The sequence below is a fragment of the Gorilla gorilla genome, chromosome 3 (assembly GCF_029281585.2).
Source record: "Gorilla gorilla gorilla isolate KB3781 chromosome 3, NHGRI_mGorGor1-v2.1_pri, whole genome shotgun sequence".
Taxonomy (NCBI): domain Eukaryota; kingdom Metazoa; phylum Chordata; class Mammalia; order Primates; family Hominidae; genus Gorilla; species Gorilla gorilla.
In genome coordinates this window covers 206322619-206346676 of record NC_073227.2, presented here as the reverse complement: position 1 = coordinate 206346676, position 24058 = coordinate 206322619, and the positions used below count along the sequence as shown (strand labels likewise).

Below are 24058 nucleotides of genomic sequence, written 5' to 3'. Positions count from 1 at the left end.
CAGGTGACATGTTACTTCGTTCTTGAATTTTACGCTGTTAAGTTTTGCAACTTGAAACCTAGACACAAGGTCAAATTGCTGGAAGAGTCCTCAGAGGTCCACCTCTTACCCTACAGACTGGCCGAGACCATATGAAGTATCAAAACCATTCTATACAGCAAGTATCATTTATCCTTTCTTAAACACCGAGTCTCCAAAAATACTTAGTTTAGCTTTAGTAAGTTCAGAAGTAGAAACAAACTTATTTAAAACCATCATTTGAAAGTTTAATTCTTTAAATTTGTCTCTTAGTTTTGTGAATTTTGAATAATAACGTTTAAATTTTGTTTCAGTCATTTAAAATTTAAATTTTCAGTCATTTAAAATTTTAAAAATTTAAAATTTCACAAAACTAAGGGTAAAAGACATTTAAAGAATTAAACTTAAATAAGTGTGTGTAGCATTTCTACTTCTGAAGTTATTAAAGCTAAAACTGCACTAAGCCTTTTGAGACATCCTTTATTCTTAAAAAGCTCATAAATAATTGGCTTATTACATATAAACTTCAAAAAAGTGGGTTATAAGACATTGCTTTAGAATCTTGCCCCTCCAAATCTTCCCTCAAAGATCTTAATGAGTAAAACAACTGCTACATACATATGCAGAATGTGTAATAAAACAGAAAGCAATTGCTATATGAAAATATTCATAAGAAAAGTAAAGCAAATTGGTTCTTTGTGCTTCAGCTCATTTTTCATATTTTTAAAACCCTGTGGTAAAAACCTCAATGAAATCATTTACAAGAACTACAATTAAATATTGTTAAAATTAGCAAAAGGCTTTCCTTATATAGATGACATCTATGAAGGCAAAAGGTGACAGTAAAAACAGTAAGATCCATATGCATAAGATTGTACAAGGCTATTCATTTGTGAAACAAATATACATATCGAAGACAGGTCTCAGAGATACCTTAACTATTCCTTTTTTTATAAACATATTAAAGGATGTGGCTTTATTTTATAAATCACAACCATCCCGACAGTGGATTTAAACAAGATTTCTTTTTAGTAATGGGAAAATGCAATTAATGTGGAGGTGATAGTCACTAAGAACTGTTGAATGGCAGAAAAGTATTTGCTCTCGTTTTATGTTCTGGCTTGTCTGTATTGCCTGAACTTCATTTTGTCTTTGTGTAAAGGAAGAAATTTCAACAGACTCGGGTTTGAGATATCCTCAAATGGTCATGTATTTCTGTCTCAAATCTCTTAATACCACCCATGTAACATTCCTTCAACCACTTGCAGATCCAAATTCCCAATAGTATTCTCTTCTCCACACTTAATCCAGTTCCTAAAGATTCTTTTTTTTTTTTTTTTTTTTTTTTTTTTGAGACGGAGTCTCCTGACCTAATCTTAGCCGGGCGCAATGGCTCACGTCTGTAATCCCAGCACTTTGGGAGGCTGAGACGGGCGGATCATGAGGTCAGGAGTTTGAGACCAGGCTGGCCAACGTGGTGAAACCCCGTCTCTACTAAAAATACAAAAATTAGCTGGGCGTGATGGCGGACGCCTGTAGTCCCAGCTACTCGGGAGGCTGAGACAGAAGAACTGCTTGAAACCAGGAGGCAGAGGTTGCAGTGAGCTGAGATCGCGCAATTGCACTCCAGCCTGGGCAACAAGAGCGAGACTCCGTCTCAAAAAAAAATAAAAAGAATCTTAAAATAGGAACATAATAAAAGATCGGCCCTAAGTAAAGAGCACTTTTTAAACTGCCATTAAAAGATGGGTTTCAGAAATCATAAACTTTGACGTGTGCCATACATGGTAACATGCTATGCTTAAATGTCTTCCGTAAATTCAATGCAGAATTTAAAATTTCAGTTTACTGTAGTTACCATAAAGCTGATGCTCTGGCACAAGCGAGTCCCTGCAAACTACCACTGCTGAGGACAGTAGTAAACCCCTTGACCTGAGACTGTGGTGAGTCTGTAACTCGAGTGCATTGAGACTTCCAGATCATTACTCTTACACACACACACACACACACACACACACACTCCTTCTCTAAGATTCCTTGTAGCTGATAGCTCATGGAAAAATGACATTTTATCATAAATAAATATAGAGACAAAATAATAGTGATCTTTCTCATTTGCAATGTAAACTTAACAGCTACAGTTTAAATGATAGCACAGAATTACGCCTAAAATGGACATTTCCCATAATTGTATTGTGATAAGTTCTTTGGGCTTGACAACTTCACATTGTCTCTCTTCCTTGAATGTATTTTATCTGGTCTTTTCTATATAGTCTTTTGAAGGATAATTTTTATCAATAGCCAACTTTGGGTATTTTTTTAAGTGTCAAATATCATCATGGTTTGAAAAAAGGATAAAAAAGCTATAACTAAAAAAATCTTAAGGATAACATTTGGTTTACTAATTTTTAATCATTTATCTTTCAGAACTTGTTTCTTATCAAGAAGTTAGCAGGTATGATATGTATATCATACGTATATAAACTGGCATAGGTTACATCCTGGGGCATGAGGGGAGTATCTTTCAGGGATTCAAATGGAATTTTTACCTGTTACTTGTTTAATTGTTTTGTTTTCAATATTCTTGGGGATTAGACAGGGGAAGGTATTTTATTACTGCATAATAGATGGTGAAACCCAGGAAAATTAAGTACTTGTGCATGGCCCCACTATCAATAACACAAAGTCTGTACTCTGGATCTCCCCTAATGTCCCTGTGGTCTAAACGGCTTGATAATACAACCGAGCCCCTGAAGTAGCTGCCCTCCTCTTTCCGCTCCCCCATCTCGGCCCTGCCCATACTCCAAGGGTCAGCTCCCATCTCTCCTCCCTAATGCCTCACTTCAAGCACTAATTTGGCTCTTTCTGCTCACTAAAAATCGTATATTTTACAGATTTATTTTGTTTCTGGAGAAGGCAGCAAACTTTTACTTCCCTGCAGAAGTAGTTAAGTGCATAGTGTTTTCTCTAAAAAGGCATTTGATAAATATTTGAACTGCCTGTAGAGTTTCAACCTCTTTGAGATATAAGTATCTTAAATATCATAGAGCACTGTGATTCATTTTTATATTTTATTGCTTCGAATGCTCAAACTATGGGAAATCTTTGGTAAAAATAAAGACAATAAAATCTTCACAATAACTTTACACAAAGCATTGCATAACAATGTTCTTCAATATACATGAAATAATATAAGAATGTTCACAGTCCTCAGTGAGGAAATTAACTGTACAATATTCATAGTTCATTTTAAAACAAAATATTTTCATAAATATTTAAAATACTTCCTAGGTTCTCACATATTAACATGTATTTCAATTGGTATGTTGATCTTTAAAGTATTCATATTAAATTAAAATCAATAGAAGTTTTTTTCTGTTGCCTACCACAGCATAAGTCCCGTCCTCCCTGATTCTACTAATTTCACATAAAACTAGAGGGAGGTAACTAAAATAAAAATCAATACGGTTCTCAGTTAAGCCCTCTGTGGAAAAGAGGAAAATGTTTCATGTCTATTATTACACAGACATTTTTCTGGTGGTTTATTTGTGTAGTCTCAAACTTGGCCAGCTTTAAGTTGATCTAAATGAACTCTCAGCTCAGGACACAGTTCAATTAGCAGCAGTTCCATCAGCGCCTGAACCAACAAAGAAGGAAAAAAGTGGAAAAATGTTTTTCTCCAAGGGTTTATTCAAAATAAATATCTGCATCTAAGAGAAAAGTCTAATTTTAGGTCTGAAATTATCTCAGTAAACAAGTAACTCTCAAACAGTATTTAATATTGGTAACTATAATCAGAGATGACTGGGAAACAGTTGGCTTTGCTGAAATAAGAAAACCAACCAGTTATGCGGCAATGTGATATCAAAAGTCAAGGGAGGATGGGCGAGGTGGCTCCCGCCTGTAATCCCAGCACTTTGGGAGGCTGAGGCAGACAGATCACCTGAGGTCAGGAGTTAGAGACCATCCCAGCCAACATGGCGAAACCCCATCTCTACTAAAAATACAAAAATTAGCCGGGCATGGTAGTGCATGCCTGTAATCCCAGCTACTTGGGAGGCTGAGGCAGGAGAATCACTTGAACCCAGCAGGCAGAGGTTGCAGTGAGCCAAGATCGTGCCATTGCACTCCAGCCTGGGGGACAAGAGCAAAACTCTGTCTCAAAAAAAAAAAAAAGTCAAGGGAGATGACTAGTATGTGAGAATGAGAGTGCTGCAGCCACTGGGGTACATGTTTTTTCTAACCAAATGAAGAAACAGACAAAAATAAAGCAGAAAACCCCCTGGGCTTTAATTTACTCACATATAACAGATGCTTGTTGGCTCTTGTTTCTTGCAATGCATTGAATATTTTTATTATACCATGGCGGGCATTTTGCTGTCCAACAAGGCTCTGAAGCATATCTGAAAAATTAAGTGTAGATTCTATGCTGCTATTGATAAAGTGCTCAGTGCATAGCTTTGCAGTGAAAGGAATACAACATTATACACCTTCAGTCAATAAACACATGGAGGCATGAGAAACATGAATGGTCAGTTCTCTCAAATGCTTCAGGAAAGAATGTTTCAACATAAGGCACTTATACAAATTACAATTTTAATATTTTTCAACTACTAATTTTAATGATTAAAATGTTAATATTTTGCTAAAAATTAAGCTCTCAAAACATGATACTTTAGCAGGATTTCCAAAACACAAAGTTTATTATCTGTTCTAAAACATTTTTCAAGTTCTTAATTCTCAGTATAACTTCTTAGCAAGTGACAAAAAATGGCTTAAAAGAGTATGATCCTTTTTTTTTTTTTCATTGTAAAGAATGTTTCCTGCAAGACATAAATGAAAATCACCTCAGTGGGGTTCACATTCCCTCAGATCTCTATGCTTTTCAGGCTCATAGCCCAGGCCTCACCTGGAATGTTTTCAAGCAGCTTTTGCTGTGCTCTCTGTTTTGTTTCCTGACTTTGCTCTTTGCTTCTGATTGTGGTCGGTGGTGCCAACTTCCCATTTGGCCAAAAAGCATCCCGGAAAATATTGATGTAGTAAACCAACATTTGCTCACTGAAAATCCAGCTGACTGTGTCCCGGATTTGTCTTTTAAGAGAAAAAGATTTCTTGGATGAGGTTTTTAAAAATTGTGTACTCTATTCTCAAAAGGCACTTATCAATACGAAGGTTAAGATACAGCCTGATCTAAGTGTTTGATGAATAAACTAGGAATTGGATTTTTTAAACTCTGGCTCTGAAAGTTATATATATTTTTAATTATTATTATTTTTTGAGATGGAGTCTTGCTTTGTCACACAGGCTGGGGTGCAGTGGTGTGATCTCGGCTCACTGGAACCTCTGCCTCCCAGGTTCAAGTGATTCTCCTGCCTCAGCTTCCCGAGCAGCTGGGACTACAGGCACGTGCCACCATGCCTGGCTGATTTTTGTATTTTTAGTAGAGACGGGGTTTCGCCATGTTGGCCAGGCTGGTCTCGAACTCCTGAACTCAGGTGATCCACCCGCCTCAGCCTCCCAAGGTGCTGGGATTAGAGGCGTGAGCTACCGTGCCTGGCCTATTTTTTTATTTTGGTAATACTGCATGAGCAGTTATTCCTGGAGATAATTTTGTCATTGGCACTAACTTCTCCAAATGTTGGCTGTGTTCAATCTATAAAGACAAGAACTGAGAGGTTGATTTGTCTGCCGACTGCGGCATTTCCATGAAGTGGTATAAGGTGAAAACATAAATCCATTTAAAGACTGTTGGAAGCGGTCTGGAAAACCTCCCTGAGGTCCTGAAGTTCCGCAGGAGGAGCAGGCTTTCCATAGCCGTCTTTTAGTGTTGCTATGGCAGAGAATGCTGGGCAGGATACTCGGATCCAGATAAAGCACTTCATATGCCCATGAGGCAAGGAAAAAGATAGTCCCTTTCAAAGATACACTGCTATGTGGCCAATTTCAAAATTCCCCAAGAATGAAGACTGGGTGGCAGCCGTTTGACTTGCACAGTTACGCATTTTATTTGGTTACCCAGGTCTTCTACACAACCCCATTTCGTTAGTCATTAGACAGATTCTATATATATATATATTATTTTTTTTTTTGAGACGGAGTCTCGCTCTGTTGCCCAGGCTGGAGTGCAGTGGCACAATCTCGGCTCACTGCAACCTCTGCCTCCTGGGTTCAAGCGATTCTCCTGCCTCAGCCTCCCGAGTAGCTGGGACTACAGGTGTGTGCCACCATGCCCAGCTAATTTTTTGTATTTTTAGTAGAGCTGGGGTTTCACTGTGTCAGGATCGGCCCACCTCTGCCTCCCAAAGTGCTGGGATTACAGGCGTGAGCCACCGCACCCAGCCAGTCATTGGTCGCATTCTAACCAGTTACAGGTCCTCTGCTGTCAAGACGTTACTACACACAGTTCGAAGAGCCCAAGAGTAGTTGTGAGGTTGGGAGGAGAAAAGCCTCTCCATTGAAAAGGGGAAAAGAATCATCTTAGACTATTTCTGCCAGAAAGACCTCAAATTTCAAATTCAATTCATGAATAATAATATATTAAAAAGCCTTTTAAGAATCTGACTTCCAACCAGAATTTTAAATGGACAACACAAGGTTTCAGACATAACATCTGCAGTAGATGTTTCAAGTCCAGTACTTTGCACATAGTAGTCGGTCACTGTTGAACGTACAGCTAAACCCTGCTATGAGTCAAACTACACTGTTATCTCCATCTATAACTGCATATCTCCTAGACTCTTCTCTTTCTTGGAACTGTGCAGTTCAAATCTAGACCATATAAAATAAGTTTATTGATTTAACAGAACTTGTGGTTTAAGAAGAGAATCTGCTGACCTGCCTGCCTAGCTTCCTAAAATTTCAGTTTACAACTTGAGATTAGGAAGCGACTCTTAATAAAGGTCATCATCTAAGTTATTTTCTACCGATTTAGATCTGACTTTCTATCAGCTGAAACCTGTCCGATGCTTTTGAAGCAATTCCAGCATGTGAAATTGTAGTTACTACAAGGCAAGAGACACACACTGTGCTGCTGCCGAATTGTGTGATGATGAGTCATCCTCTGCCGAAGGCAAAAATAGCAAAGAACCATGTGCGCCATGATCGCTACTTGATAAAAAGCCCACTGAAATGAACAGCCTGGAAACCCTCTACATGTGCCTCTTCTCCATCCCTGTGAAAATTACTGCCCGATGTATGCACCACTCACAACCTGCAGCTGCTCGTTTTATAATTAACAGCCAATATCATAAATAGGAGCAAGGAAAGTATGCATGATTTGCTGAAACTGAAAAGGAAAATAGATTAGCAAGTCCTGAGTCCTGAGAAAAAGAAGGCCATTTTGGGAATTTCTTTTAATTACAGGTGCATGCACCCACCATGCCCGGCTAATTTTTGTATTTTTAGTGGAGATGGGGTTTTGTCATGTTGGCCAGGCTGATCTCGAACTCCTGACATCAAGTGATCCACCTGCCCTGGCCTCCCAAAGTGCTGGGATTACAGATGTGAGCCACCGCGCCTGGCCTTTTTTTCGGAATTTCTTTATCTAAGGCTTGTCAATACAAAAGAGATTTGTTTGCCTTAGACTAAAACGAAAAATTAAACAGGCCATTTTTTCTGAGTAAAACAAAAGCCTATGATACTTAGGTCAACTAAACAAGCCTCTGATGGGCAACTAAAACTTTTTTTTTTTTTTTGAGAAAGGGTCTTGCTGTTTCATCCAGGCTGGAATGCAGTGGCTCACGGCAGCCTTGACCTCCTGGACTCAAGCAGTCCTCCCGCCTGAGCCTCCTGAGGAGCTGGAATCACAGGCATGCGTGTACTACCACACCTAATTTTTTTATTTTCTGTAGAGACAGGGTCTCACCATGTTGCCCAGGCTGGTCGTGAACTTCTGGGCTGAAGCAATATGCCCGTCTCAGCCTTCCAAAATGCTGGGATTATAGGCATGAGCCACTGTGCCCAGTCAACTAAAACTCTTTTTTTAAAATCTTAAGTAGAAGTAAACTTTGTTTCTGACCACAAGGAAAATATATTCATTGGCAAATCAATAAAAAAATAGCAAATGTTCTTTACAGTGTTTCCTATTAAAATTTATAAGCTTTATATGGTAAAACTATTATACTAATCTTGTACAAATGTCTGACCACTAAATCTTTCACTTGGGAAAATCTGATAATTTCATCTTAAAACTTATTTTGTTATATAAAAAAGTGATTTTTTTTAAATTTCTAGACGTTGACTCATATTCCTATTCTGCAGGAAATCATAATGTTTATCTTGTGAAGAATTCTGGGTATAGAGTTACCATATAAAAGATCTTGATAACAGTATTTCCAAATTCCAGGCACAGAGATGAAGCAGGCACCAGACCAGGGGGCCAGGTTAGGTCAGCTAACGGGTCTGGTGACTTCAGACAAGCAGTTGATCTCTTTGGTTCCACTTCTTCACCAACAAAATGAGAAGTGAGACGAATCGCTAAGACACCCTTTCAGGCCTAAACCGATCTAAATAATTCTATTCAACTTCTATTGGCTACATGACTTTGCAGTTATGAAAAATTCCAATAATTTCTTAGAAACTAATAATAATTGACTATATTAATTGAGTTCTCAATAACAAGTCCAGGGTTTTCATAAATGAATGATCAAAATGTGGATCACTTTTTATGAGCAACATTAGAACACTCAGTGAAAGACTGGGATACATATATAATGCCTTTATGTATATGGATAATATAATATAGTTTAGAATAGACATATGGCTTATAACAGTGCTAAATGACAGGGCCACACACACACCCCAGTGGATACGCAGATATTAACTAACAAGAAGAGTTAGCACTTCAGTGCTACACAACTGTAAAAACCTTAATACATGGTCTGTATTTTCCTCTAAGTAAACGCCTGCCATGTGATGCTCATCCTACTTTCCTTCTGGCTTAGAGTCTAAACCTTAAACTGATTCTCATTATTTGACATAAAAACATTCTACCCAAGATACTCAAACTCGTCGTCATGATTAAAGGGGAGCTCTACAGAGCACAACCTCCTGACCCTCGCCAGTCAGAGTGTGGAAGTAGCTCAAGCTTTTCTTATCTAACTTGCCATATGCATTCTGTGGGAGAAATTCTTTTAGAAATCGACTCTCCTATCCAATCTTAGAATCATATCAGAAATGAAAAGTGAGAGAAAATTAAAGACTTTCAGTTAAATGACTGGCTGCTAGATCATAAGGTAATTTGACTGTCAAGGCAAAAGAGTAGGGCATGGATCCAAATATTAATTTCATACAACTCACTTGTTGATGGTTCTTCCAAAAGTGACCTGAACGAGGGCAATTAATGTTCTTCTCACCCATTTAAACACTAAAACAGAAACCAGAGGAAAACTTTTTATCACAGGGTATCACAATTTGGGACATTTTCATAGCTGTACAAAGCATAAATCTTACCACTTAAGATGATTTGAGTCCTGCCATCAAGTCATGGCTATGACATCTGCAGAATTTGGGTTTAGGTCAGGAAAACTCTTCTGACTAGGCTTTCATTTTCTACTAAGCAACTGATGAGATGAAACCAGAGTTTTTACAGTGTTTCAGTGCCTCCCAACAGCCGAGCTCGCAAGCGGAAAAGAGTCCTTCATCTCCCCTGGGCTATTGACAACATGTCTGTTTTCCACCACCACACAGTGTAATTCCTATTTTAGATTTCTGTCTGGCTTGCTGAACCCACTTTTTGAACACACTGCTGAATGAGAAACATCTGTAGTCAAATATTTTGAAATATTAACGAACTGACGGCTCTAACTGTTCCTGTTTGAAGCGGTTTGCAGATCACTCTGTACTTTATATATACTACGCATCTGGGAGAGGATAAGTGAATGGTGAAGAGGCAGGACCCTGAATGAGAAATGAATTTGGCCGTCTCCAGTGCCACCCCCATAGCAGCAGGGCACAAGTCACCTTCTCTGAACCCCAATTTCCTCATCTGGAAAGGATGGTATTAACATGTGCCTTTCTTTGCTCTGAAGGTCTTTCCCCGTGTGTGAGAAAGACTGTGAAGGGTTCTACAGATCTAAACTTTTATTGTTAACATAGAGACACATTTTTATAGGTATAGAAACTGAAGATAGACAGAAGGCAAAGAAATGCTATGAGGATATTTTAGGTCCACAAATTGGAACCTAAACCAAAATTTTCATTTATATATTCACCTCCATCTATTGAAGTGTTTGGCTACTGACATACGAGGAAATAAGAAATTCAGACTCGGTCATAACGGAGCCAAGAGTTCAGGGCTCTTGTACCCACTAAGAAAAGCTAACAATGGCAAATTCACAGAAGTCTCTGTACAAGGGCAACCACACAAATAGAAATCATAGAAAACACAGACTTGGCACTAGACATTAATATACTCTAAAGCCATTTCTAATTTTTTTAATGGATCAAAATATCCAGTTAAAGTAGCATGAATACTTCACGTAAAGTCAAGTCTTGGAGTCGGAACCATACCTCAAAAATGTCTTAAACTTTTTGATGGAATTTGCTGGAATGCTGCCAAGCATGTTCATTTTAGGTTGGCATTGAGGCTGGGATGAGCATGTCTATCAGTGATGATAACTTCACTTTGTCTTTCTAGGGCAGGAAACAGATGGCTCATACCTAGAGGGTCTGAGGACAAGTGCAACTCTAGGAAGAGTGCCTGACGACCAAGGGGTTATTTTTAAAAAGGGAGCAGGGGTATTACTGGTCCCTTTTTGTAAACTAGAGCAGAAACCAAAACTCATTTTGCTACAAATTTTCTATCACTGATAGCACCTTACTCTATTACTTTTCCCTCACCTTCCCTAGTCCCCAGTAACCCCCCGATACACACACACACACACACACACACATACACACGAGCCTCATTACTCCAAAGGCTTGTTTGCTCAAAGCCACAGAGGCAGCTGCAGCAGCACTAGGATTCTGCTGACGACGAATAGATCACATCTCATTATATATGAGGTTCTATTTATTCTCTCTGAAATGCCACTAGCAAAACTGAATATGTTCCGAGCAGGCAGAGATGGAGGAAGTGCATGCCGCAGGCATGGTGAGGAGCCCTGCTCCAGCTGATACTGGCTCTGACATGCCTACTGTGTCTCTTAAGCTCTGTACCAATAGCAAAGACAAAAACAATGATGAAGGCTAGGACAGTGTCCTCATCATTCTTATCAACTCTATAGGAAACTGGGGAGACTCATGATTTAATGGGCCACATTTCACCAAACAAGAGTCAGACTTTGGGTGGATTACTATTTGTCTATATTGAATCAAGTTAAACATCACTGTATATGTCTTAAAGTGTCTCAAATATTAAAAGGCTATTAGGTTTTTTATCTGAAAGGATTTTTCATATGTGGATGATATTCCATCATATAGATATTTCTTAAATAAGTTATCTTCCATTTCTAAAATTTATCTTAGTTCCAACTTTTCATTATTATAATTATGCTAAAATATCCTTATGTGTAAATATCTGCCTGCACTTTAGAATTTAACTTTGTCTATTGCTTAATGTGAATTACATTTTTGGACCCTTAATCTGTAAATTCACTGATGGCAGAATCTGTATCTGATATGGTTTTGTTTCCCTACAGATCTGTATCTAAAACATATGCTCTCAAAGTGTTTGATGACTGACATTATATATTCTCTTAGCTTTGGCTCAGAAGCTCTGAAAGTCTTTGATGATTGACATTATATATTCTCTTAGCTTTGGCTCAGAAGGAGAAAAAGGTCAATGAGCAAAGGTAATTCATTCTGGCACTTAACATTTTTCTTGCCTATTCACTCATCAGTGCATCCATCCAGGCATTTTATTGATCCCCTACCATGGATCAGGCATTGTAGTAGATACTGAGGATTAAGACACAGAAGACAAATTCAAGTTGCACTTGAAATTTTTTCACCTGTTAATAATTCTTTAAGTGACACGTTAAGGGATTTATAAATGAGAAGGGATCCACAGCCCCATTTCCTATGTAAGACCAACTGGTAGCCTACTCCTTTGCCTCAAGGGAAAAGGTGCTGATGTGAACGGACAGAGCCCAGGACATGGACGCTGCACTATTTGGCTGGCTGGTGCCACTACTGAGTCTTACTAACCCTTGCTCTTCTCATTTGCTTCCTCTTCGAGGTGGTCAGGTGTGCCCGTGGGCACCTGCCATATCTCTAGCTGGTACTGAGGCTCTAGGTGTGACAAAGTCTACTGGTGTCAAGATTTAGAGTGTTGGGAGCCGTGAACGTGTGGACGGAGAGTAGCATTAAGTCCTATTCAACGCTCAACACTAAGCCATGGAGTCCAGTTTACCTTTCACCAAGGTGATGCTTTCGGGGAGAGGCACTTGTATAGCTCTTAAGGAAATGGAACTTTGATCCCCATTTTACAATGGTTTCTTCTATGTACATCTCTCCTTGAGGATTCACTAGGGTAGGATTTCTCAATTCCAGCATTACTGTCATAGGGGGCAGGATAACTCTGCCGCGGGGCTGTCCTGAGCACAGTAGAATGTTTAGCAGTATCCCAGACTCTACCCGCTAGATGCCAGTAGCACCCCTCACTCCAAGTTAAGACAATCAAAAACATTTTCAGACATCACCATATGTCCCTCCTTCCCTCCATGAAGAACTACTGCTCAAGAGGAAAAACGGTAGCTGAAAAATAGGGTGGAGGCAATCCCAGGTCCTTGGCCATGGAATTATCCTAACACCAACACTCACCTTTAACAATAGGATTCTTCTGTGCTAAGCAAAACAGTTTTCTGTATAACTTTCAGTGATAAGGCAATGGAAGCTACGCCAAGTCACATAAAAAGCAACATGAAGGATTCTAACCTTCTGTAGTCAGAGGAACATGGTGCAGAGTAAATCAGGACGCTATGCTACGTTAGGACAGAGATGATATCTGTCTTGGGGTTGTATATGTAGCATAGTATCTGGTTGGCTCTTTTTTTTTGTTTTTTTGTTTTGAGACGGAGTCTCGCTGTTACCCAGGCTGGAGTGCAGTGGTGCGATCTTGGCTCACTGCAACCTCCACCTCCTGGGTTCAAGCAATTCTCCCACCTCAGCTTCCCAAGTAGCTGGGATTACAGGCATGCGCCACCATGCCCGGCTAATTTTTGTATTTTTAGTAGAAACGGGGTTTCACCATGTTGGTCAGGATGGTCTTGATCTCTTGACTTCATGATCCACCCGCCTTGGCCTCCCAAAGTGCTGGGATTACAGGCGTGAGCCACCGTGCCCGGCCTGGGTTGGCTCTTAAAAGGCTATGTTGAATGAATGGTTGCATGAATATAAATACATGTCTGATGCATTTCAGCAATAAAGGGATATTAAATGCATGTGCATGTACGATTCTATATACCACTTAACTAGCAAATACCACTAAATAATAACAAAGAAGCTTACTTCCTCGAAGTTCAAAAATCTCCCCAATCAACATGAAACATGGTTCAGCCAAGGCGTCTTTCCTCCCATCCACATCATCACCATAATCTGACAGGTCACTGTCCTCCTCTGTCTCCTCCTGGGAATACAGCAAAGTCATAGGAAGCAGATAACTTATCCAAGAAAATTGGTAGAGTTGTTCTCCCTCTTCAAGTGTAAATTCCAAACTATCTGCTCGTATTTTAGCCTTAATTCTTTAGTTTTCATGCAGAAACTACCATTTCCAACACAGAGGACAGATTCAGAAAAGCTTGATTCTCAAGCCTTATTCAAGGCTTAAAATAAGCTAATTTAAAAAAAAATCTGTTGCTGTATTATAATCAGTGAATTAACAGACAATAAAATAGTTTTCTAACCATTTTGAATTTCAAAACTAAGGCTTTTAACTTATTTTTTATTTTTTAGTTTTCACTCCCTTAAAACAGCAGGAAGTAAATAATTTTAAATTCACTGCTTTTTTTCAAACATGCATTTTAAAGTAATTTAGTTATTTTTAAAGCTGTGACTTAAGCTTTTATTCTGTCCTTCAGCTAGTCCCATTTCTTGATCTGCGCATCAGCAGGTTTCAGTTAAAAACTCATGACATACCAGGCACCAGGCTAATGCAAATGAGTGTGAGGGGGATCTAGACTTCTGTGGCCCACTGCCTTCTGGGAAGACTGACAGACACACAGGCAGGTGTTATGATAGGGCAGGAGAAAGTGCTGTCCCAGAGCTGCAAACATTAGGTGCTGGAGGGCAGCTGAGGATGGGCACTGCAATGTCTGTGTAGAGGTAGGAGCTGAAGTGCGAGCCCAGGCAGGTCTTTGGGAGATACTTACTTACATCAGGCGAGCAGAGGAAGGGACAAGGAAGTCATAGAGGCTGGAGGAGTTCCCTAAAAACAGCAACACAGAAGTCCAGCAACAGCAAACGCCTCAAAGAGGCTGAGAAAGGTAAAGACTGAGAGGAAGCCACTGGCAGCTTCAGAGTCACTTCATAGAGTGACTGAGTCATATATCAACTCCAGGGGTTCAGGAATAAAAGGGAGGTGAGACAGGTAAGCAGCCAAGTACAGACGGACACATGAAGGAAAGAGGTGGGAGATGCTTGCGGGGGGGCGTGGGTAGATGTGTGGACTGCAGCAGGTGTGGGTGTGCTCTGTGGGACGTGCTGACTTCCGCCCCAGCTGAGAATGCAGAAGAGCACCATGCTGCTTTTCACCATCAGTTCCTCTGTCCAAATTCGAAACCACCTCCGGTGAAGAGGCAGCAGCATTTGGCAATGGACTGAGGGGAAGCCACATTTCAGAGGTGGTCCTGTGCAATTTGCTAGAGGGCCAGGCAAAGCGCCTCCGTGGTGTGCACAGGAGCGCACAGCCTACTCTGGGGAGAAGTCTGGGGTTCAGAAGATGAGATCGAAAGCTCTGCAGGCTCTATACTTTCCCTTATCCACATACCATTGCCAGATCATCCTGCTTCAGAATATCCCATGCTTCTTCATGCCTGAGAATACAGCCTAAACTCTCAGCCTGGCGTGAACCTTGCCCCTCCCCACTTCTATGCTGTACCTAATCTTCCATTAGAGCACAGCACCAACCCTCCAGTCCAGGCCAACGACCTCCGGCCTGTTCCATAAACACAATCTCCTCTACTGTGAACCTTCAGCATGAACCCCCCCACCCCCCCACCCCGCAATGACGGCCCGCACTTGGCCTCCCCCGACCTGGGGACTGGCGCCCCGTGTGTAGCGGGGCTTCTGCAGAACTTCCTACTCGCATTTCACTTACCAACTCTGAAGTGGTAAAACCACTCTGTCCTCCCCTGCAAGTCACTTGGAAGAATTAAGATACAGAAATACAAGCAGGTGCCTCAAAATGTGACAGTGCTAATGACTGAAAATAAAGGGATTTGCTTCCCCCCATGAGGAGCATCAGCTTAGTATCTGCTGAAATACACTACAAAAGTGGTTCACTCTTTAGACGGCTCACCTCCTGGTGGGAGAAGAAGTCGCGAGGAAGTCTTTCCAAAAATGAGGATAATGAAAAAGAATTTTTTTTCCCCTGCACGTCAATAACCTTGAGGTAGTCAGGAGAAGGGCTCAAGAAGGCATAAAGTGCTTCACTCTGACACAGTCTTTCATCTGAAAGCAGATTCTGTGGAAGAAAGAGGATTAACTGCTCCAGTGTGGGAAACTATCTGTGTGGCTGGGAGCTACAAGTAAAGGCGAGCGAGGCGGAGCTGTCACGAATTTACTTTCATCAGACTTCTGAACCGAAAACCACTTCCCTTTCCCCCTTGAAACAAACTATATAAGATCAATTCTTAATGATCTTAATGGCAAACAATCCCCTCCAGGTTAACTAGTAGTGCCCAAATCACTCTGCTCATGGGAGATAACTATGCCGAAGGCAGAACTCACTCCGCTTTGCACTGCTTGGTGCAACATAAAATTCTTACTTTACAGCTCACAGATCCCAGGCGCTACCACTTTTGAAATACAACTTTCAGTCATCTGTGTTTGACCAACTTAAATTTTTGCAAATTACACATGGATACCTCTAAATTACCCTTTTATGGTTATATTCAGACTTCGTACATCAGCTGAAAAAAAGAACTTTGAGTTTTCACATGGTGGCACTACCTGCCAGGCAATAGTTTCATTTCCCAGTGCTGCCACTTTCCAGGTAGCGCGCACTTACATAATTATGTAACAATTTCTTTTCTTTTCTTTTTTTTTGAGACGGAGTCTCACTCAGTCATCCAGGATGTCGTGCAGTGGCGCCATCTCGGCTCACCGCAACTTCCGCCTCCCGGGTTCCAGCAATTCTCCTGCCTCAGCCTCCCAAGTAGCTGGGACTACAGGTGCACGCCATCATGACTGGCTAATTTTCGCATTTTTTGGTAGAGATGGGGTTTCACCATATTGGCCAGGCTGATCTCGAGCTCCTGACCTCGTGATCTGCCTGCCTCAGCCTCCCAAAGTGCTGGGATTACAGGCGTGAGCCACCGCGCCTGGCCATATATAACAGTTTCTACCAGCCCTCAAACTGGAAAGTTCCAAAAGTTCTGTATGTACTTACCTGGCCTTAGGAGAGAGTAAAGAAGAACATAAATCGAGCTTGTCTATGTACAAGTGCTATGGTAAGATGGCAGAATTAACAATGTGACCACAGAATATTTACACATCTAGTATTATAAGACATTGGGCTTAGGAATATGTAAACCTATAAGAACTGTCAGACACATAGGGAGATGGAACACTCAGGAGCCAGCTATGCTTCTGATGACAGAGTGTGGGAGGAGGTGGAGGTTCAGGTCTAGTTCCAGAGGGGTTGGTCCATGATGGCAACATCCTATTTGTTTAGATGGCAAATGACCTGACGAACGCTATGACCCTCCCTAGAAAAATCACCTCTGAGAGGGCCCAATACTGCCCCGCTGGGGACAAGGGGTCCACGGAGCACCATCAGTATTCACATACCCTGCAGGAGACTGGCCTGGAGGTGGGCAGGCTCTGCCATGGCCATTGAGAAGGAGATTAAGGGGGATGGGCAATGCCCCTACTGCCCTCCCTGTCCCTGAACCCTGCAGACAGTCTTTATTCATCTTTCAGAACTAAATGGTCAGTTCAACCTGTATGTGAGGATGGATCAGGAGTAGTGAGATGTTCTCCCCCATCTTGATGTCCTTCACTCATCTACTCTCTAACATTTTACAAAATAGCAGGATATACTAATGGTTAAGTCCCAAACTTAATGCAATCAGCATATTAATAGGGAAATCATTACAGATGTAAATCTTTGGCCTTAAATTATATTCAAATGAAGGAAAACAACTCAAACAATTCAACAGCAAAACACACACACACACACACACAATAATCCCATTAAAAACTGGGCAAAGGACTTGCATAGACACAAATGAAAACATAAAAATGGAAAACAGTTATATGAAAAAACGATCAACATCATGAATAGGGAAATATAAGTCAAAGCCAGGAGATACCATCTCACACCAGACAAAAGAAAAGAAGTGTTGGCAAGGATATGAAAGAAAAGGGAACCTTTGTACACTGTTGGTGGGATTGTAAATTAGTACAGTCATTATGAAAAATGGTACGGAGGCTCCTCAAAAAATTAAAAATAGAGCTACCATAAGATCCAGCAATGTCACTACTGGATATACATCCAAAGGAAATGAAATCAGTATGTCAAAGATATATCTGCATTCCCATTTTAAAGCAGCACTATGCGTAATAAAGAGGCAAGACATGGCATCAACTTAGGCATCCAACAGACGACTGGATAGAGAAAACGTGGTATACATACATCAAACTTGTCCAACCCACAGGCCGCGGGCTACATGCAGCCCAATGCAAGTTTGTGAACTTTCTTAAAACATTATGAGAACTTTTTGTGATTTTTTTTAAGCTTATCAGCTGTCGTTAGGGTTAGTGTATTTTATATGTGGCCCAAGACAATCCTTCTTCTTCCATTGTGGCCCAGGGAAGCCAAAAGATTGAACCCCCCGATATACATGATGGAATATTATTCAGCCATAAAGAAGAATGAAATCCTGTCAATTGCAACAACATGAGTGAACCTGGAGGACATAAGTTGAGTGAAACAGACTAGGCACAGAAAGACAAATACTGCATGATCCCACTCATCTGTATAATCTGAAAAAAAATTGATACATTAGAGGTAGAGAGAGGTGGTTACCAGAGACTGGGGAGGAAAGGATGGGAGAGATTGGTCAGTGGCTAGAAAGTTACAATTTAACAGGAGGAAAAAGTTCTGGTGTTCTGTTGCTCAGTAGGGTGACTATGGCTAACAGTAAAGTATTATATATCAAAAAGGAGCTAGAAGAAAGGTTTTTTAATGTTCTCACCACGAAGAAATGATAAATGTGGCTAGGCACAGTGGCGAACACCTGCAATCCCAGCACTCTGGGAGGCCGAGGCAGATTGGTCACCTGAGGTCAGGAGTTCGAGACCTGCCTGTCCAACATGATGAAACCCCGTCTCTACTAAAGATACAAAAATTAACCAGGTGTGGTGGCATGAGCCTGTCTGTAATCCCAGCTACTTGGGGGGCTAAGGCAGGAGAACTGCTTGAACCCAGGTGGCAGAGGTTGCAGTGAGCTGAGATTGCACCACTGCACTCCAGCCTGGACAACAGAGCAAGAGTCTGTCTCAAAAAAAAAAATAAAGAAATGATATACATGTATCAAAATGCCAAACTGTACCTCACAAATATGTACAAGTGCAATGTCAATTTAAAGAATTCTTTAAAGGATACAAATATTCAGAACATTTTTTTTCAGTCTCAGAATGTCTAGCTTCTACTGCAGAGGCAAAACATGTTTTATGAGGCAAAGTTCCATGCCTCTGAGAACTTCAGGGCTTTAAGATCCAAAGTGTGATTAACAATTATACTCTGAATATAGATGGTGCAGCAAAGGAAAAAAGAGTGGTTGTTATTGAGGACAGCACACCTTTGGCCTTATTATTTAAAAACAGACTGATAGAAAATAATAAAGTGTTTAAAGGAAATTAAGAAAATATCTTCACGGCCTTGGAGTAGGCCAAGATTTCTTAATAGGTGCAAAAGGCATTAACCATAAAATACAAAAAATGATAAAGTGGGCTAAATTAAAATTGAGAACATCTGTTCATTAAAAGCAATCATTAAGTAAAAGGCAGTCCATAGAAAGGGGGACAATATTTGTAGAATGTAAGATCTGACAAGGAACTCAGATCCAGAACATGGACAAACCCATAAAACATTATGGAAAGGATGAGCAGCAGCACAATAGGAAAGGAGACACAACAAATGGCAGGGCGCGGTGGCTCACGCCTGTAGTCCCAGCACTTTGGGAGGTAGAGGTGGGCAGATCATCTGAGGTTGGGAGTTTGAGACCAACCTGACCAACACGGAGAAACCCCGTCTCTACTAAAAATACAAAAATTAGCCAGGCGTGGTGGCAGGCGCCTGTAATCCCAGCTACTCGGGAGGCTGAGGCAGGAGAATCACTTGAACCCAGGAGGCAGAGGTTACGGTAAGCCAAGATCGCGCCATTGCACTCCAGCCTGGGCAACAAGAGCGAAACTCCGTCTCAAAACAAAACAAAACACCAAACCCCCCCCAAACACAATGAGATACTACTACACCCAAAATGGCTAAGAATAAAAACGCAAAAGATAAGTGTTGGTGAGGATGTGGAGCAATCAGAACCCTTACACACTGCTGGGGAGAGTATAAAACTGCTGTGACCATGAAGAAAAATGGAGAAATCCTAATCTCTGGGCATCAGCCGACAGATATTTGCCAAAAGACAAGTACTAGACGTTTATATAAGCACCCTTTGTAAAAGCCTCAGAGTGGAAAGGAGCCAAAGGCTCATCAACAACGGAATGAATTTGGAATGCAGTGTATTCACACAATGAAAACCTCTCACAGCAACGAAAATGAATCATCTACAACTAAGATGAAAGGATGGATGAGTCCTATGAACATAATGAGTGAAAGAAGTCAGAAACGAAGGAATCCACACTATACGGTTCCATTTATATAAAGTTCAAAGACAACTGTAATTGATCTATGGTGCTGGAAGTCGGGACAGCAGTTAACTTTAGAGGGGCTGCAGCGATGGAAGGAAGCTGGGGGCTGCTGGTGATAACCAGTGCATTGGACTGGGTGCTGGTTACATGGGTGTGTTCAGTTTGTGAAACGGAGACAGTTATACACTTACGTGTATTTTTATATGTGTATTTTCCTTTAATTAAAAAAAAACACCCAAGATATTTTTTTAGCATCTAGCATGGCTTGTGAGAACAAAAAGCAAACTACCAAGCTCGTAGAATGATGACAGTTTAACCCTAAATAACTAATTTTTTCTCTCATATCCCACATTTTTCACTTGCTTACCTGTAAAAACTTATTTAATTGATTCTTCGACTTTTCCATAAACTTTTGATCTATAGATTTGAAAGGCAGCTTGCTAAGAGAAGGCAATTGGACTTTTTTTAAAGAAGGTACGCACTGTGGGGGGAAAAATGAAATGTTAGTATTTTGAAATTACATTTTAATCTTAAAAAAGATTTAGAATAACAATTAGAACAAAACAAATATCCTCCTCCTGTACTTGTTCCTCTGAGGTGAAAACCTACCCATTTTAATCAGGCTCAAAGAATCGGGAGGAACGGAAACTTTGTTGGAAAAAACTAAAGCACATCCCCAAACCTACAGATCCCCGGGAGCTGGGAAGTCACAAGGCCAGGCTGGTACGAGGGATCTGCACACCACGCAGGGTGGCACATGATGTGACAAATGGAAACCTGGCTCACAGAAAGTTTTTCAACTAGAAGGTGTTGTGTTTTTAACATCTCTGTAAAAAGCTAAAGTTAACAAAAGAAAATGGCCGGGCGTGGTGGCTCACGCCTGTAATCCCAACACTTTGGGAGGCCAAAGAAGCTGGATCACATGAGGTCAGGAGTTCAAGACCAGCCTGATCAACATGGTGAAACCCTGTCTCTACTAAAAATACAAAAAATTAGCCTGGCGTGGTGGCACATGCCTGTAATCCCAGCTACTGGGGAGGCTGAGGCAGGAGAATTGCTTGAACCCGGGAGGTGGAGGCTGCAGTGAGCTGATACTGCACCACTGCACTTGGGCCTGGGAGACAGAGCGAGACCCAGTCAAAAAAAAAAAACAAAAAGAAAAGAAAACAATGGGAACAAAGAAAACTTGGGTTGTAGCTCTATTACTGCATTTCTTTCCTTTTTTTTTTGAAACAGGGTCTCAGTCTGTCACCCAGGCTGAGTGCAGTGGCGTGATCATGGCTCATGGCAGCCTTGATCTCCCAGGCTCAAGAGATTCTCCCACTTCAGCCTCCCAAGTAGCTGGGACTACAAGCACGCACCACCATGCCTGGCTAATTTTTAAATTTTTTGTAGAGGCGAAGTCTATGTTGTCCAGGCCAGTCTCAAACTCCTGGATACAAGCGATCCTCCTGCCTCAGCCTCCCAAAGTGCTGGAATTACAGGCATGAGTCACCACTCCCGGCCTTATTACTGCCTCTCAGTGGCAAACTGTAGATTGTAAGTATATTAACAAAATATATTCATAGTACGAAGAGCACACCCTTTGTGGATTAAGTCCTCCCTTCTACCAGACACTGTGCTAGAAGCATAGGATGTGTTATTTCATCCTTACAACAGCTCTGTGAAATTTTAGAGAAATGAAACAGGCAGTGAGAGTTGGAAGGGAAGACTAAAATCACTAAGTACCCAAAAAGGTACTTCCTGTCACAGTTGTTGACAGGAAGGGTTCTCACAACAGGAAAACTCACACCGTAGGAAAGGGCAGGGGTAAGAGAATAGCCCAGCCATCAGTCCACAGACGAGGAAAGATGACAAAGAGGACGGGCATGGACTTTCATGTTTGTTTCTTTTAATGCTTCCATGTAATTGTTTTGATTGTCTAAGTAAATTTTACTTTCCAAAGACATTTCATTTCAAAATTTTCCCTCAACTCTTTTTCCTCCTGTTTTGATACTAAACTTTGGTTTCACAATAGTTTTTCCACAGAGAAAACAACACATTTTTCTGTAGTATCAATTTTACTCAACAACTCTGGGGAAAATTCATTGTTATACTGAGACAAATTTTTGCCTTCCACAGTGCTAAGGTGACCAAAGGCCAGCTGAGAAATGTAGCATGCATGACATTCAGTTTGGGTCACTATCCTTAAAAAGCAGTTGAAGAAATTATAGTATGTAGTGATGAAAACAGGTTAAAAAATCACTCTGGAGACAAGGTTAAAGAAAAGAGACACATTTCATTCATAGAAGAGGAGTCTGAGAGGTGCCCATGAGGTTTTGTAAAGGAGCAGCGTGGCTTCAAACCGTGTTTTCAAACTTTGTTTTCCTTCCTCCTTCCTCCTTAATCTCAAGATGTAACTTTGAGACAGGCTGCATATGTGTTTCCTTTCATTCTGAAATACAGCCTGGGCATCTGCTGTGAACCTCCACTCCCTTTCTTTCCCCATCCCATGCTCCCATGTTTTATGCACACTGATTTACCTACATGCTTGTTAAGCGCACACCACGCTGCTTATCTGGTCATCTATTTCCTTAGAAGCTTCAAGGGCCAGATCCTGATACGGACCAGACACCTCTGGCCACAGTGGTGCCGGATGCTTCACCAGATGGAACAATAATTCAAGACGAGCCATCAGAGCAGGTCACGCCACCTGACACCTCCTAGACCCGCTGCCTCTTCTGCATTCCAAACCCTCTCTTTAAAATCCCCTGGGTTCCCTCCACAGTTGAAGGCTGGAAATTTTTATTTTTTGAGACAGAATCTTGCTCTGTTGCCAAGGCTGGAGTGGAGTGATATGATCCTGACTTACTGCAACCTCCGCCTCCCAGGTTCAAGTGATTCTTTTGCCTCAGCCTCTTGAGAAACTGAGACTACAAGCGTGCACCACCACACCCAACTAATTTTTTTTATTTTTAGTAGAGATGGGGGTTTCACCATGTTGGCCTGGCTGGTCTCGAACTCCTGACCTCAAGGGATCCGCCCACTTCGGCCTTCCAAAGTGCTGGGATTACAGGCGTGAGCCAACATGCCTGGCTGAGGGTGGAAAGTTTTAGAAAGAATTTTGCCCACTCCTCCCCTTGCTAGCATGGATAGTAAAATCTCACTCTATTTTTGTCACACCTCACTCTTGTTATTATTATGATGGCTTCTTTCTACAAGCAGCAAGCAGCTGGACCCTTTGACAGTTATAGTTTCACCAGTATCAGTTCACGCTAAGCAAGAGAAAAATGGACCTGAATTCAAGTAGAAATAATTGAAGAACTGTTCACTGCTGGGGAAAAAAGGCAATGACCCATAGTAGAAGGAGAATTAGAGAAGATGGCAATTCCTGAGGAAAAGTAGGAAGAATAATCTAAAAGTAAGATTCCATTAATAATCTTGATTTAGCCACTATGTACATGTCCTATGACAAGTCAGTTAAGCTCTGGGATCAGTTTCCCTCCTCTCTCAAATAAAAGAATTAACCTAGATTAGTGGCTTTCAAACATTTTAACTGAAACTCACAGTAGGAAATGCATGCTACATTGCAATCCATAATGCACATACATATATACATATACATAAATAAAACTGAAACCAAAGGTCTATGAAACAATGCTCATTACTACTACTGCTACTACCAAAAAACACAATGATGTTTACTACGTGCCACACATTCTTATAAATGCTTTATATACATATATTCCCTTAATTCTCATAACAACCCCATAAGGTAGGCACTATTAGTATTCGTTTTCACTGATGAAAAAGAGACAAAAAGCAAGTGAGTGATAAATCCCAGGTCAGCCGGACGCAGTGGCTCACATCTATAATCCTAGCTCTTTGTAAGGCCGAGGTGGGTGGATCACCTGAGGTCAGGAGTTCGAGACCAGCCTGGCCAACATGGTGAAACCCCGTCTCTGCTAAAAATACAAAAATTAGCCGGGTGTGGTGGCAAATGCCTGTAATCCCAGCTACTCGGGAGGCT

The 24058-nt window shown here is 41.0% G+C and overlaps 1 protein-coding gene across 4 annotated transcripts in view; it reads right to left on the bottom strand.

Annotated features, from left to right (window-relative positions):
• Positions 1-3075: 3075 nt before the first annotated feature.
• The window catches only part of SNX25 (sorting nexin 25), a 153691-nt gene continuing 132708 nt past the window's right edge, over positions 3076-24058 (bottom strand). For 2 of the 4 annotated variants that reach the window (XM_004040702.4, XM_031010042.3), the window contains exons 13-19: positions 20417-20530; positions 15476-15640; positions 13468-13585; positions 9316-9382; positions 4928-5109; positions 4321-4421; positions 3076-3655 (exon numbers count right to left, since the gene is read on the bottom strand). In XM_004040702.4, coding sequence (XP_004040750.3) covers positions 3575-3655; positions 4321-4421; positions 4928-5109; positions 9316-9382; positions 13468-13585; positions 15476-15640; positions 20417-20530 — 828 coding nt within the window. In that variant the 3' untranslated portion in view covers positions 3076-3574. Of the gene's footprint in view, positions 3656-4320; positions 4422-4743; positions 4842-4927; positions 5110-9315; positions 9383-9468; positions 9764-13467; positions 13586-15475; positions 15641-20416; positions 20531-24058 lie in introns of those variants that run through there. The other 2 variants (XM_063705679.1, XR_008679145.2) reach the window with 2 other exon arrangements.